This window comes from Hippoglossus hippoglossus, chromosome 22 (genome assembly GCF_009819705.1).
Source record: "Hippoglossus hippoglossus isolate fHipHip1 chromosome 22, fHipHip1.pri, whole genome shotgun sequence".
Classification (NCBI taxonomy): Eukaryota; Metazoa; Chordata; class Actinopteri; order Pleuronectiformes; family Pleuronectidae; genus Hippoglossus; species Hippoglossus hippoglossus.
Window position 1 is genome coordinate 25,998,326 of NC_047172.1, and position 15,144 is coordinate 26,013,469.

General features: G+C 41.4%; 1 protein-coding gene across 2 annotated transcripts in view; it reads left to right on the top strand.

The window, feature by feature from the left end:
• dicer1 (dicer 1, ribonuclease type III) overlaps nt 1–15,144 on the top strand; it is an 89,782-nt gene that overhangs the window by 41,591 nt on the left and 33,047 nt on the right. For both annotated transcript variants that reach the window (XM_034577100.1, XM_034577099.1), the window contains exons 18-20: nt 1,640–1,822; nt 3,182–3,287; nt 8,012–8,187. In XM_034577100.1, coding sequence (XP_034432991.1) covers nt 1,640–1,822; nt 3,182–3,287; nt 8,012–8,187 — 465 coding nt within the window. The remainder of the gene's footprint in view (nt 1–1,639; nt 1,823–3,181; nt 3,288–8,011; nt 8,188–15,144) is intronic.

Consider the following 15,144-nt stretch of genomic DNA (forward strand, 5'->3'; position numbering starts at 1 on the left):
ATCTGTTTACATCGACGGCTACTGATGACGTGTCAGGTTTTCACGACGACTACTGATGATGTAACGGCTTCTTGAAGGGCTGTCCCAATTCGTAGGGGAAGATTTGAACCATTACCCCTTGTGACTCTGTTTCAAGGGGCAAGATAACCCTCAAGAACAAGGGGTAGGGCCAAGGGGTGAAATGGGATTGGGCTGTAGAAGACACCGACAAAGATGTCAAGAGAGTTTTAGGTAATAAGAGCTGACACCTGTGTTTGGGTGCTGTAAACAAAATCACGTGATCTACGCAGCAGAGTTAATACGTCACTGCCTGCCTCTGCCTTTTGCACCCAGCTGCTCCACCTCTGCCCTGAATTATACGGCGGATTTAATGCTGTTGTGAGCGTGTCTGTATAGAGAACCTCCTGCTTGTGTTGTGCATGTCTGAAAGGCAGAGTGGATAAATTTCAGACCCAATTCTATGGGTTTTGTCTGAAAACGGCTTTAGTTTATGTTTAGTTGGCCAGAAAGCGGCAGCCTCATCGCAGTTGTGTCACTCCCCCACTGTGGCCAGTCGAGGGCCTGCTCATACCTGCTTGCTGGTCTAGTTATTAATAATTTTCAGTTAGACTCTAGTGTTTCAAATCGTTTCTTTTAGTAAAATGATGATTATAATTGAATGATTAATTTATTGGAAAATGTATAACCAGCCTAGTACAACACTACTGCTTAGAATATGACATAATAGATTCAACATCTCTCTGCCACAGTCCTGACTCTTGTACATTGTTCATTTTGATTGTGGATTATTTTCTGGTCACTTTCTAACCAACTGCAAGGTAAAATTGCATTTTTCAAGACTAAATTGTCAAAATCAGTTGGATGAAGTCTTCTGACGTGCTGACATGCCATGGTGAGCATATTGTGTCACTTCCGGTTTCATGCTGAAGGTTGGCAGTTCGGCAGTCTTCCCCATCTGCATGCCGAAGTGTCCTTGGGCAAGATGCTGAACCCCGAATTGCCCCTCATAGAACAAAAAAGTGCTGCTAATAGATGCACTGTATGAATGTGTGTGTGAATGGGTGAATGTAAAAAAAAAAAACTGTACTGCTAAGAGCTTTGAGTGGTCATCAAGACTAGAAAAGCGCTATATAAATACAAAACCATTTACCATTCTTCATCTCCTAATTCTGCTATAATCTGACCCACTGAGGCTAATTTGGAGTCACGTCTACACTCATCCCTAGAATTTTTTAAGGCAGTCATCACCATGACAGTCCACAGTTGCAACCAGGAGACAGAGTTGCAGTTTTACACGCTTCTCTGCTCTATTAGAGCAGCCACCCCACAATGTCCTATAGAAACTGTGTCTGCCCCCCCACAACCTAAATTCATAAAACCAAAATAAATATATTAAAAGTAATATATTCAAACCTAATAAAAGTTGATGTAACCACTATATCGGTACCAAAAAATAGGATGAAATGTGGTTTATTATATATTAGGTCACTCAATCCCAAATCCTCATTAATGATCTGATTACTGACCATCAGTTTGATTTACTGTCTAACTGAAACTTGGCTGCAAAAAGATATAGAATATGTGGGTTTAAATGACTGTGGTTTAAGCTTTATAATAACCTTTACTGTTCTTTTCCCAGGTATCGTAACTTTGACCAGCCTCATCGCTTCTATGTCGCCGATGTGTACACAGACCTGACGCCGCTTAGCAAGTTTCCTTCACCCGAATACGAGACGTTTGCTGAGTACTACAAAACCAAGTACAACCTGGATCTGTCCAACCTAAATCAGCCTCTCCTGGATGTTGATCATACCTCCTCCAGGTCAGTAGTACAGAGATATAAATGAAATATACCTGTAAACTGCTCTCTACTTTCTGTTTACTTTTCCTGAGTTTGTGCAAAAGAACTGGTTCATCAAATTGTCCTAAAGGGGATGTTGTTTTTTGACATCAGAGTATGTTTATATGTTTTGTATTAAAACTTCTTTGCCTTCAGAGGGAGCTATGGGAAGTCCGATAAAATGTCCTTTATTCATTTAATTTTTACCCAGTGCTGACTGTGTCTGAAGGCAACAAGTTTGAAAAGTAAAGATCTGGGGATGTGGAGACAGAAGGAAGTGAGTTTACCAGATCTCTAGCCTGCTGCTAATCTCTACTTAAGGCTAAAAGCTAAAGATCGAAAATATCAGCGTTTTTGATTATTTTTGACATTCTCCACATCAATGCTCTCCACATCAATGCACTAAGGCTTGTGAAAAACCCAGCGGGCCCCCTCTTGGCAGCACCACTACACTGAAGTGCAATACTGTCAAACGACTGCTCCTCTGCTCTTTTCTAGTCACTCACACGTAGAACTTTATAAAAACCTGCTTAATTCAAATGTGTTATGTGTTGATGGATAAACTGAGCTTTTCACACAAACTGACAATCACATTCATTTAGTTATTAAACGATGATGTCAGATCATGAATCTGGATCGTTCTTGTCACTTTAAGCCTGATATTCTGCCTAGGCACATCACCTCTTGTGTTGTGTGTTGCAGGTGAGCTGCGTGCAAATTGTTGGACTTTTTTTCAATGTGTTTAAATTTGTGTGTCATAAACTCTCAAGCGAATCAAACAAACACATAGTAAACTTCACACATTCACATAACAAACCCACGTCACATGCTGCACCAGCAGTCCTGTGTGTGGGACACCGTTGCTCACTGGTTGATGCTGGACAGTATGAGCTTTACACCATGATAATCAACTGCAGTTTTAGTGAAAATTTAAATTTCACACTGTAATCTTAACCGTCATTGTGGTTAATCCTGACCGGTAAGCATTTCATCTTTATTTAAGATGCATTGTGGGTTATGCAGGGGCCAGGTTTGGACAAGGATGAAGAATGAGATGAACAACATCAGTATCCCTGGTTGTGCTGCATTGATTTTTATCGTTATAACTGACCATAGTGAGCTTGATTATATGTTTGACTTGTACTATAGAAATGCAAAACTCTTTTAAAAAACTGTTAAGAATTTTAGCCATTGCTTCATTCTTACAGTCTTGGTCTGATTAGCACCAACCAAATTTTAAAGCACTGTTTCATGAAATCACAGTACTTTGTAAGAATTCCTCCCAATTTTGTTACACACAATTTTAGACAGGGATAAAGTTGGAACTGTTTTTGTTCTCAGACTAAACCTGTTGACCCCTCGGCACCTCAACCAGAAGGGAAAAGCCCTGCCACTCAGCAGTGCAGAGAAGAGGAAGGCCAAGTGGGAGAGCCTGCAGAACAAACAGGTAATACTGCGATCAACAGTATTTTCTTTCTTTCCTCTCTGTGTCTGTTTATGTGGATCTGAATACCTGGTCAGACAGTTTTTGATTTTCCTAATTATCAAGCCATTCTGACGCTAGTTGTTTCTATATTTGTTGTGTTCAATACCCATGGTTAAAGTCTGTAACAACTAATTGATTTAATCGTTTATAAAAAATAGTTGGCAACTAATTTAGTAATCAATTAGTCAGGTCTGATATAATACACGGTACACACCGTGCCTGTCTCCGAAATCACCCACTCACTCAGTATTCCCCTACTTCACTATATATATTGAGCTCATTGGGAAAAGAAAAAACGCTTCGGACACTACTCTGGGAGTTTTCTCTGTGCCGGTAATTACGTCATTGTCACAGGATTATGACGTACAACAACGATGGCTGGTGGAAAATCCCAGAGTAAATTTTGTATGTTTATTTTACACTTATTATTAATACTTTTAATACTATTAATACTAATAAAAGGTAAAAAAAACATGTTGAAAGACTATCTTCAAATGTAGAAATATACTTGCACAGTTTGATGATGCATTATGTGCAAACAAATAGTGCACTATATAGTGATCAGTGAGTAATTTCGCACACTGTGGCAGCGTCTCCTGAGGTGGGGGCAGTAAACCAGAAAATCCCACACCTTGTTTAGCTCAAGTGACGATGCTGTCTATTCTATGGAGTAAACATTTGAAAAATAGTGGAGACAAACACCGCTAATGATACAGCGGAGACTTGTCATCACTGCTCGAACGTCTACTCACAACGCTATCAAACCGGAAGAGTTTAAAGGAATAACTTTGATTATAGCCTTTACTGTATCAGGGTGGCCACACTTGGCCCCACTTAGCAGTGCCACTGCATCGGGCGCATTACTCCACGCTGGTCAACCAGAGAATCTGCTCCTCCGCTCTATTCGAATCACTTACACATAGAACTTTATGATAACATGCTGAAATAATAATCATATTCCTGGATAAACAGGGCATCGCTTCCTCTTGAACACTCAAGTGAAAACAGTGCATTGGCATCATAATCTGCGGGAAGAACTTCTCTCCAGTCCGAGTCTGTGTATACTGACAATCACATTTATTTAGCTATTGATCGATGATGTCGGATCATCTATCTGGATGGTCGCGGTTACTGTCACTCTGATGTCCTGGCTGTGCGCGTCATGTTACGTCTCTTGTTTTGTGTGGCAGGTGAACTGTGTGCCTCAAACTCTACATTACTTTTTAATTCCAAATTTAAGCCCAGATCTACCACTCCAGATATCTTCCAAAAAAAAACACTTAGGAGGATTTATTATTTTTTTAATTTGTCAAGAAATTAAATGCACAATATTCACATTAATATCTGTTCAATACAAATATTCATATATATAGAATCTGTGCACAATATTTAGCTTCTCAGTATGTTTTTACATAGTGTTTGCCTTGAAAATGGCCATAAATACAAATACTGTATTTCCTTGTGTAAATTTAGTCCTGTGTACTTAAATAAATACAAGTATTATACAGTATGAAACCGTGCATCTTCCACACCTGCAAATATTTCACAATAAAAGCCCTTTTTAAACAAATTAATAGATTCAGTCAACAGAAACACTGCAGTGTTTTTATCTTGATACTGGTACAGGAAGTGTTGCAAACATTTATGTTTGTGACATAAATTCAACAGATAGACATTAAAACTATAATGAAAGATCATTTTCACTGTCTATTCTGCTGTGAACCCTATGCCATGTGTATCTGTCGAATATGTGCCGTACATAAATATCCTGTACACATTTAAAAATAAAAGCACTTTCTGCGTTTCTGTTGACCAAATCATCAATTCATTTTTTTCAAACAAGGCTTTGATTGTTATTGCAAGACAGGAAGATGCACAGCTTCATACCGTAGCGTCCTGGCATTAAGTTGAGTACGTACCCCACCGCTGCTGAACCAGACAGACCAGTGTGAACAACAGACAGCCGCGAGACATAGCAGATCCACCTCACAACTGCAGCCTGTGTGTCTCAAGCGTTACAGGGATCGGCATAATTTTTATTTAAAATCCAGCTAATTAATAGGAAACTTTCCACCCACCTTAAAATGCACCACAAAAATGAAGCTGCCTGTAGTGAAATCTAACATTAATGATTTCAGTAAGAGCTCCACAGACGCTGAGCCAAAACACGTCTTTTCTTGTAAATTATACGGTGTAACTGATAACACTGGTGTCATCACGAGTTTATTACCTGGTGGGAAAATATCCACACAATGGAATCCCAAACACTCAGTGGCCATTTTCATGTCCTTCCAGAGATATTTCAACGGTTTCTGCTCAGGACTCTGGCTGGGGCAATTTTAAGCATGGTCATAGCTGTGTGCTTTGGATCATTTCTCTTTTGGAATATTATGGAGGACGATACATGACTTAAGTATAAATAAATAAATACAGAAATGTATAAATAAATGTCTTAAATATATTTACACATTTATTTATTTACACATTTATTTATTTCTGTATTTCTGTGTCCGTATGCTAATGAGAAAGGCGGTCCTAACCTCAGTCTCATTCAGGATTGGTCAAAGGAGTGTGGTGATCCAGTCCTACTACTTCTGCCTTTCAATGCTGACTGGTGTCCAGTAGCTGTTTGCAGTGTTGAGCCAGTTCACACTTAACATGAACTAGTTCAAGTTCAGAGGGTTAGGGTTAGTTAAGGTTATTTTTTATTGGGATGATTTAGGTGTCAGTAGTCCTGACTGAGCGTCACGTCTCGTGTTGTACTGAGCACAACATGTTGACGAGTCATTTTTCATGATGTTTAAATGCAGCCTCATAAACTCTGGAGCGAATCAAACAAACACTAAATGACGTCATGTACTGATCAGTTCCTGATAACTAGTGATGAGTGTTTATTAGTTAGAGTGAGATCAGAGAGGAGGAGGTACAAACTACTCCAGCTCAGTACAAACCACTTGCAGCTTCTGCTCTGATCATGAAGCAGCGGCGCTGATCATTGAGCAGATGTGAACAGAGAAACTCTGTGTTTTCACTGTTTCCACTGTTCTACAAAGTCACTGACCGGCTGCTTCACGGAGACGAGCTCTGAATAAATAAATGTGGGAATAAATAAATGTGGAAATAAATACAGAAGTAAATGAATCAATGTCTTAAATTTATTTCCACATTTATTTATTTCCACATTTATTTCCACATTAATTTATTTCCACATTTATTTATTTCTGTATTTCTGTGTCCATATGTAAATGAGGTAGGAGGTCCCAACCTCAGTCTCGAGCAGGATTGGTCAACTGAGCCACACACACACACACACACACACACACACACACACACACACACACACACACACACACACACACACACACACAGAGGCCCCCGGGGCTACGCCCCCCACACCACCACTCACTCGTTCAGAGACACACGCAGTGAGAATCAGAGATTGTCACCGTGAAGCAGCCGGTCAGTGACTTTGTAGAACAGTGGAAACAGTTAAAACAGTGTTTCTCTGGTCTCAGCTGCTCAGTAATCAACGCTGCTGCTTCATGTTCAGAGCAGAAGCTGCAGCTGGTTTGTACCGAGCTGGAGTTTCTGTGTCCTCCTCCACTCTGCTCTCAATCCAACTAATAAACACTCATCACTAGTTATCAGGACCTGATCAGCACATGAAGTCACTTAGTGTTAGTTTGAATCGCTCCAGAGTTTGAGGCTGCATTTAAACATCATGAAAAATGACTTGTCAACATGTTGTGCTCAGTACAACATGAGACGCTCAGTCAGGACTACCGACACCTAAATCATCCCAATAAAAAAATAACCTACCCTAACCCTCTGAACTTGAACTAGTTCATGTTAAGTGTGAACTGGCTCAACACTGCAAACAGCTACTGGACACCAGTCAGCATTGAAAGGCAGAAGTAGTAGGACTGGATCACCACACTCCTGTGACCAATCCTGCATGAGACTGAGGTTAGGCCCGCCTTTCTCATTAGCATACGGACACAGAAATACAGAAATGAATAAATGTGGAAATAAATAATAAATGTGGAAATATATTTAAGACATTTATTTATTTATTTCTGTATTTATTTATTTATTTCTGTATTTCTGTATTTATACTTAAGTGATGTATCGTCCTCCATAGAATATTAACTTTTGGCTCAAACTAAAAAAAGATCTCTGGACCAGGTTTTCATTAATGATGTGTCAGTACTTGCTTTAGATGCTTTTTTGCAAACTTCAAGCAGACTTTCATGTCTCTTGCTGAGGAGTCTTCCATTTGCCATGAAGCCAGCTCTAGGAAGAGCCTTGGTTTTTCAAATATATGGCTCCTAGGAACCTTTTATGCAGTAGAATTTTTTAAGTCTTTTGCAAATTTGTGCATCTGTGTCTTAGCTCTGCAGGCAGCTCTTTCAACCTCATGTCTTAATTTTTCTGACAATGTCAGCTATGAGATGCTATACAGACGGTTGGTGTGTTTCTTTCCAATACATCAGTATAGAAACCTCTCACATGATCAACAGAAATGGGAAGAATCTAAGCTAAAGTTCTACTGTCATAGCAAAGTGTCTGAAAACATGTCAGTGTAATATTTCAGGTTTTCCTTTCCAATAAATTTGTGTCTCTGTGATTGGTTGATTAGTTTAAGTTCACCTTGTCCAATCTAACAGGAATGTTTTGTTAATCAGATCCTGGTTCCAGAGCTGTGTGCCATCCACCCTATCCCTGCCTCCCTGTGGAGGAAAGCAGTGTGTCTGCCGAGCATTCTCTACCGCCTCCACTGCCTCCTGACTGCTGAGGAGCTCAGAGCCCAGACAGCCAGTGAAGCTGGAGTGGGAGCCCAGACCCTCCCACCTGACTTCAGGTCCCTGCTACAAACACTGCACAATACTTGTTTAATAAAGGGACACTGTGTAGAATTTTTAAGGCTCTCTTTGCAAAAATGGGATATAATTCTCATATCTTAGTTATAGTAACTAGAGTGTTTTTGTTACAGTAGAATGAGCCTTGTATATTATAAAATTTCTACATGTACCCCGGGTCTCTCTCCCACAGACATCGCCATGTTACATCGCCATATTGCTACAGATGCCCGGGGCAGACATACCGTTTAGAGGTTGCGTCTCGCAATATACAAATGAAGCAGCACGAATTCAATAGATGAAGAAGAACCGTGCCCGTAAATAACATAGAAGAAGTCGTCGGAACAAGTAGGTAGTTATTAAAAGCTTGTAGAAAGTGTGCCAAAAGACCTTACGTTAAATGACGGATAATACTTGCATGTACAGACGTCGGCAAAGAAGCGAACACGCGACGAGGTGAAATGAATCGCGTCATGACGACAGAAATTAGGATAAACCATACGGTTTTCTCCAGGATTGAAATCTCTGCTGAGAGGCTTTCAGACTGACACTGAAGTCTGCAGTTTTCTGCTGAACAGGTAATTAACCCAATCAATGTAAATTCAATTTGTTGTTTGATAGATCAGTTTTATTACTTACCAGAAATACAATGTTTTTATTCAGTTCGTTGCTAGTATAGTAACATTTACATTGTTCCAGATAGATCCATATTGTTATGCATTCATGCCAAAGATCATAGTTGTGATTGTTGAGACATCCTAGTTTATTTATTTGTATTTGTTTTGTTTCGTGAACTTCCCACCACTTCAGTATGTAAGAGTACACCACTGTGTCATGTAGCACTTATTTTCTTACTGTTCTTTTACAGCTACCAGACAGACCCTGATACATCAAGTCCAATGAAGGCAAAACAACTTGTCTGTTTGTTTCCATTGAAACAGCCTGGATACAAACTTTAATTATATATGAATACCATGCCTTTTTTCAACAGTGAACGACAAACAGTGTGAGAACATAAGACTCAACAACTAAGTGATCTTAACAAAAATACATAAATAAATATTGACATAAGTAAAATGGGGAAAAAAACACTCGCACACACACAAAGACATGGAAATTAACCATCCCCCACCCTTTAATCCTCCCAACCCTTGATATAGTGCCGTTTAGGGGTGAAGGATTCTTTTTCTGTACTGTGCCTTTTAACTATCTCACCATAAACGTAATCAGCTGTTTGAAGAGAGAAAGTCAGTGTTGTTAATCAGGACTTAAAAGTTGGCACTTCTTTATTTTTCCAAAACAAAAGAATAAGCTTCTTTGCACAGAGAACCCCATAGGACAGGAGATGGTGTTGTGGGCTCTGTAGAATTTTAGAGCTTTCACATGTACCCAGAAGAGTGTTTTACTTGGGTTTTAAAAATCTCTGACAAGAATTTAAATATACCTACCCAGAATCCTTGTAACTTAGGGCATAAAAGCATAGCTATGGAGAAAATCTGCTTCTGTCTGGTCACATTTCTCACAGATCGGTAATACTTCTGGAAAGATTTTATGTAGCTTTACTTTTGAATAGTGCAGCCTGTGTAAGACTTAAAACTGTATCAAAGTGTCTGGCATTAAGGGAACAGACATTGACATTGTTCCAAATGTTCTCTGCTATTTCTATACCCAATACTTTTTACCATTCCTTTTTTATACAATTGGTATTTACTTGTTCATGGTCTTGTAGTATATCATATATAAATTACATTGCATGTCTTTCTATAACAGTCTCTAAGACAATGGCATTCAACGTATCGGCAGGCATCTTTAGGATCCGTGAAGATCATCACCGATCCATGTTATGACATGTTATTCACAGGATATAGAAGTCTGAAATCTGACTCCTTGATTGCCGCATAGTATCCTCCTGGCCTTAATTTCACATTAAGTTGACAGTCATTTCAACGTATCTGTGAAAAAAGAGGGAAAAGCTATAGTATTATAATATGTTTCCACAGCTTACAAGTGCACTTGCAAATGATTATTTAAATGCACAATCACTGTTCAAAGTAGTTAACATATATCACGTATATCAGATATTGAATGGTTCAAAATTGTGATTTCAGCTTCAGAAGATTCAAGATTCAAGAGTTTATTATCATATGCACAACGATAACATTAAGCAGTCGCTTGCAATGAAATGCTTGGGTCACAGGCTCTCATAACAATGCTCAATCAAAATTTAAAATTTAAAAAAAAATATACATATCTAAAATATATATATACACCTAAAGAAAAAGAAAAACAATAGTGCAAGTGTGTGCAATAGTGCAAATATGCAATAGTGCAAATATGCTAAGGTGCAGAGTTATGACAGATTGGAGTTTAAAAGTCTTATGGCCTGGGGGATGAAACTGTCTCTGAGCCTGGTGGTGCGGGCCCGGATGCTGCGGTACCGTCGGCCAGACGGCAGCAGGCAGAACAGTTTATGGCTGGGGTGATAGGGGTCTTTAATGATCCGGTTGGCCTTCTTCCTACACTGCTGGGTGTAGAGGTCCTCCATGGATGGTAGCTCCGTCCTGGTGATGTGCTGGGCAGACTTCACCACCCTCTGTAAAGCCTTACGGTTGAGGGCGGTGCAGCTGCCGTACCAGGCGGTGATGCAGCCAGTCAGGATACTCTCTATGGTGCACCTGTAGAAGTTGCAGAGAATCCTGGCATCCATGTTGAGCCTCCGCAGCCTGCGGAGGAAGAAGAGCCGCTGTCTGGCCGTCTTCCTGATGGAGTCTGTGTGGTTGGTCCAGGTCAGGTCATCACTGATGTGGACCCCGAGGAACCTGAAGCTGCTGACTCGCTCCACCGTAGTCCCGTTGATGGAGAGGGGGGCGTGTTCTACTCCTTGTCTCTTCCTGTAGTCCACGATCAGCTCCTTTGTTTTGCTGACGTTGAGATGGAGGTTGTTGTCCTGGCACCAAGATGTCAGGGCTCTGACCTCCTCTCTGTAGGCCTTCTCATCGTCGCCGGTGATCAGGCCTATGACGGTCGTGTCATCAGCAAACTTAATGATGGTGTTGGAGCTGTGGGTGGCCACGCAGTCATGCGTGAACAGGGAGTACAGGAGAGGACTGAGCACACAGCCCTGGGGGGCACCGGTGTTTAGAGTCAGGGTGGAGGATGTGGTGCTGCCTATCCACACCGCCTGTGGTCTGCCCATCAGGAAGTTCAGAATCCAGTCACGGAGGGCGATGTTGAGCCCAAGGTCTCTGAGCTTGGTGACGAGCTTCAGGGGCACGATGGTATTGAATGCTGAACTGTAGTCAATGAACAGCATTCTCACATATGTGTCCCTCTGGTCCAGGTGGGAGAGGGCAGTGTGAAGGGTGAGGGAGATGGCATCTGCAGTCGACCTATTTGGCCTATAGGCAAACTGAAGAGGGTCCAGAGAGTCAGGGAGGGAGGAGGTGATGAATGGTTTGACTAGCCGCTCAAAACACTTCATGATGGTGGAAGTGAGTGCTACTGGGCGGTAGTCGTTCAGGCTGAGGATTTTTGTTTTTTTTGGGAACAGGGACAATGATGGTCTCCTTGAAACATGCGGGGACTACAGACTGGAGCAGTGACAGGTTGAAAATGTCTGTGAAAACATCTGCCAGCTGATCTGCACACACCTTGAGAGCTCGGCCAGGAATGCCATCAGGTCCAGGTGCCTTGCGTGTGTTGATCCGGTTAAGTGATCTCCACACATCTGCCCTGGATATTACTGGGGGGCAGCGGTCCTCCTGGGCCTCTTGGATCTCCACAGCCGGGGAGTTGCTCTCAAAGCGTGCATAAAAGGTGTTCAGATCCTCTGGGAGAGATGCAGACACTACATCCGCACTGCTGGTCTTTGCTTTGTAGTCAGAGATGGTTTTGAGTCCAGCCCACATGTCCCTTGTGTTGGAGCCCTTGTAGTGAGACTCCACCTTGTCCCTGTAAAGTCTCTTGGCACTGCTAATAGCACTCCGGAGCGCGTACCTGGACTTCCTGTACTCCTCCAGATCCCCTGAGATGTAGGCATCAGTCCGTGCTTTGAGTTTTGCATGGACGTCACCATTAATCCAGGGCTTCTGGTTTGGGAATGTTCGTACAGTAATCCTGGGTACGACGTCATCGATGCATTTGCTGATGTAGCAGATGACCGCGTCCGTGTACGTGTTGATGTTGTCATCCTGGAACACGCACCACTCCGTAATGCTGAAGCAGTCCCGTAGAGCCGAGTCTGATTGGTCGGTCCACCGCTGAATGGTCCGAGTCACCGGTCTGTCACGTTTGAGTTTCTGCCTATAGGAAGGCAGCAGCAGAACTGAGACGTGATCCGATTTGCCGAATGGGGGGCGGGGGAGGGCCTTATACGCATCCCGGAAGGGAGTGTAAACATGGTCGAGCGTGTTCGCTCCGCACGTAGGACAGCTGATGTGTTGGTGGTATCGCGGCAGGACTTTCCTCATCTTGGCGTTGTTAAAATCACCGGCCACAATAAACGCAGCCTCGGGCCGTGATGTCTCTGTCCTGTCGATAACCGCATGCAGCTCGTCCAGTGCCTGATTAGTGTCGGCATGTGGCGGAATGTACACCGCTGTTATAACGACCGATGTAAACTCCCTCGGGATGTAATAAAGTGAAAAAGTGTTTTTCACCGTCAACCCAATGAGCAGAAGTTGTTCTCTATCATATAGTATGATAGGGCTCGCTTTGTCAGAGTGCACAATGCAAAATAAAGTAGAATAAATAACAAAAAAACTGATAAAAGAGAAAAAGGAGCAGAGCTGTGGGGGAGCTTGAGACACGGCAGCCTTCCTCGGCGCCATCGTAGCCAAAAGATAGTGTCAATGCCCCGAAATAAAAAATAATACTATGCATACATCTAAGGGCTGCGAGCAAGAGATCTGAATCTCAGAGTCACAAGTGGATTCGGGATGCCTCAAAGTAGGAGCCTTCATCCAGATGACCCCAGAGAACTAGAATTGGTACCCCACCATAATTGCACCATCCACAACACAATTGCTGCAGACACAAGTCAGGAGACGTCTAGGTGAATAAGTTTATCTTTTTTTGTGTCATATAAACCCTTTTACAAGTAGTGCCAGTTTCACATGAATAAATATGTGAAATTGCTTTATTATATTAATGAGTAATGCAAGTGTTTTCAACAGGAATGTGGAATGATCCAGATGGAAGGTCACGATTCGTTCTTGAAAAGCACAGCAGAATCATGGTGCCTCTCGGGGACACCAACCTGTGTAAACAAATCAGTTTATGTATATAATATATATAATAAATAAATACAACAAATCTGTTAAATTGTTTTCTTATTGCACTTTTCATTCCAGTGTAAACTCATTTGAACAAATATAAATAATGGGCAATATGAATATATTCATAAAAAATAACAAATAGTAATAAAAATACATTTACAACAGAAATAATAATTGCCCCCCATTATAATCACATATGTTTGATGCATATGGAGGTGTGTGAATTGTTACTGTATGAAGGAGGGCCTGGAAGGAAACTCTGTACTGTCCTTGTTTATAGGATCAGGGACAAGATCCAAAACATAGCAGCCGGGGATGACAAGACGGTTTCTCTGGTCTAGAGTGCCATGTTGCCAATAAATAATGTGCTGATATGCTTCATAACAGTACTCCCTGTTGTCATCCCCAGGCTCTCTAATATGGCCTAATATCGCAATGATCTCCCAGTAGTCTGTAAATATATACCCTGCTCAACAAAATTCAGGGAACACTTAAATCACACATCAGAGTCACTTTGTATAATTTGTTGAGAACAATATGACGAAAAAATGGTCAATGGAAACCAAACATTATCAACCAATTGAGGTCTGGATTCAAAACCACACTGAAAATCTAAGTAAAAAAATGTAAATCACATGCTCATCCAACTTGCGTGAATTTCATCCCAGCAATTCATAATGTGGGCATCAGTGAGCTCCTGGCAGTACTTGGCGACTTCGGATACACCGATAAATACCAGGGCCCACTGCACCAGCGTAAGGTCTGACAATCGCTCTCAGGATTTGATGGCACTACCAAACAACAGTCAGGGTACCGTTGGCTATGACATGGAGGTCTGTGCGACCCTCCAAGGATATGTCGGGTTGCCAGCAGGTATCTCCTCCATGCTCGTGAGATTGTGCTGGGAGACACAGCAAACCTACTTGTGACCGTATAACATATGTGAGTAGGGCATGAAGGATGAGGACTCAAAGGACTATTTTTCCTGCTTTTTTCCCTCCTGCAGAAGACATTTAAACACATTAACCGTCTTCTGATCTCCTCTCTGCACTTCTGCTCCATCAGCAATGCAAGACGGAACTGTCTGAGCTCACCCTCTTTCTAAAAACACAAACATTATGATTTATGACATTTTGTGTAGCACAATAAGAGCTATTAAAGTTAGCAGGAAAACATTAACAGTGCAAATAATTATAGTGACACCTAGTGGGCAAAATAGAATGGTGTGAGGGGAGTGGGTAACTAAACAGAAATAACTAATTATAAATTTAACAAAAGAAAATATACCTGCAGAAGACACATTAACCGGCTTCTGATCTCCTCTATGCACTTATGTTCCTAAACATGCAAAACAACAGCATTCACTCTGGGAAATGCTCCAGACTGCCGGAAGTAAAATAGCACCAAAATGTGATCTTTTAAATGTCTATAAAACTTATATTAGCAGTGAAACAAAGCATAAAAACAGCTTGGCAACACAACATAAACAGTTATATGCTATAAATGTTACAACATAAACAGATCGAACTAAAAAGAAATTGATACAATAGCGCAGCAGCATTTTGCCACACAACTTACCCTCAGCAATGCAAGACGTGAAGGACAGAGGGAAGGATCTATGGAAGCCCAAGAAGTGCAGAAGGGACAAAGTGCAAAAACATAATTTCCAGGGGAAACATTAAT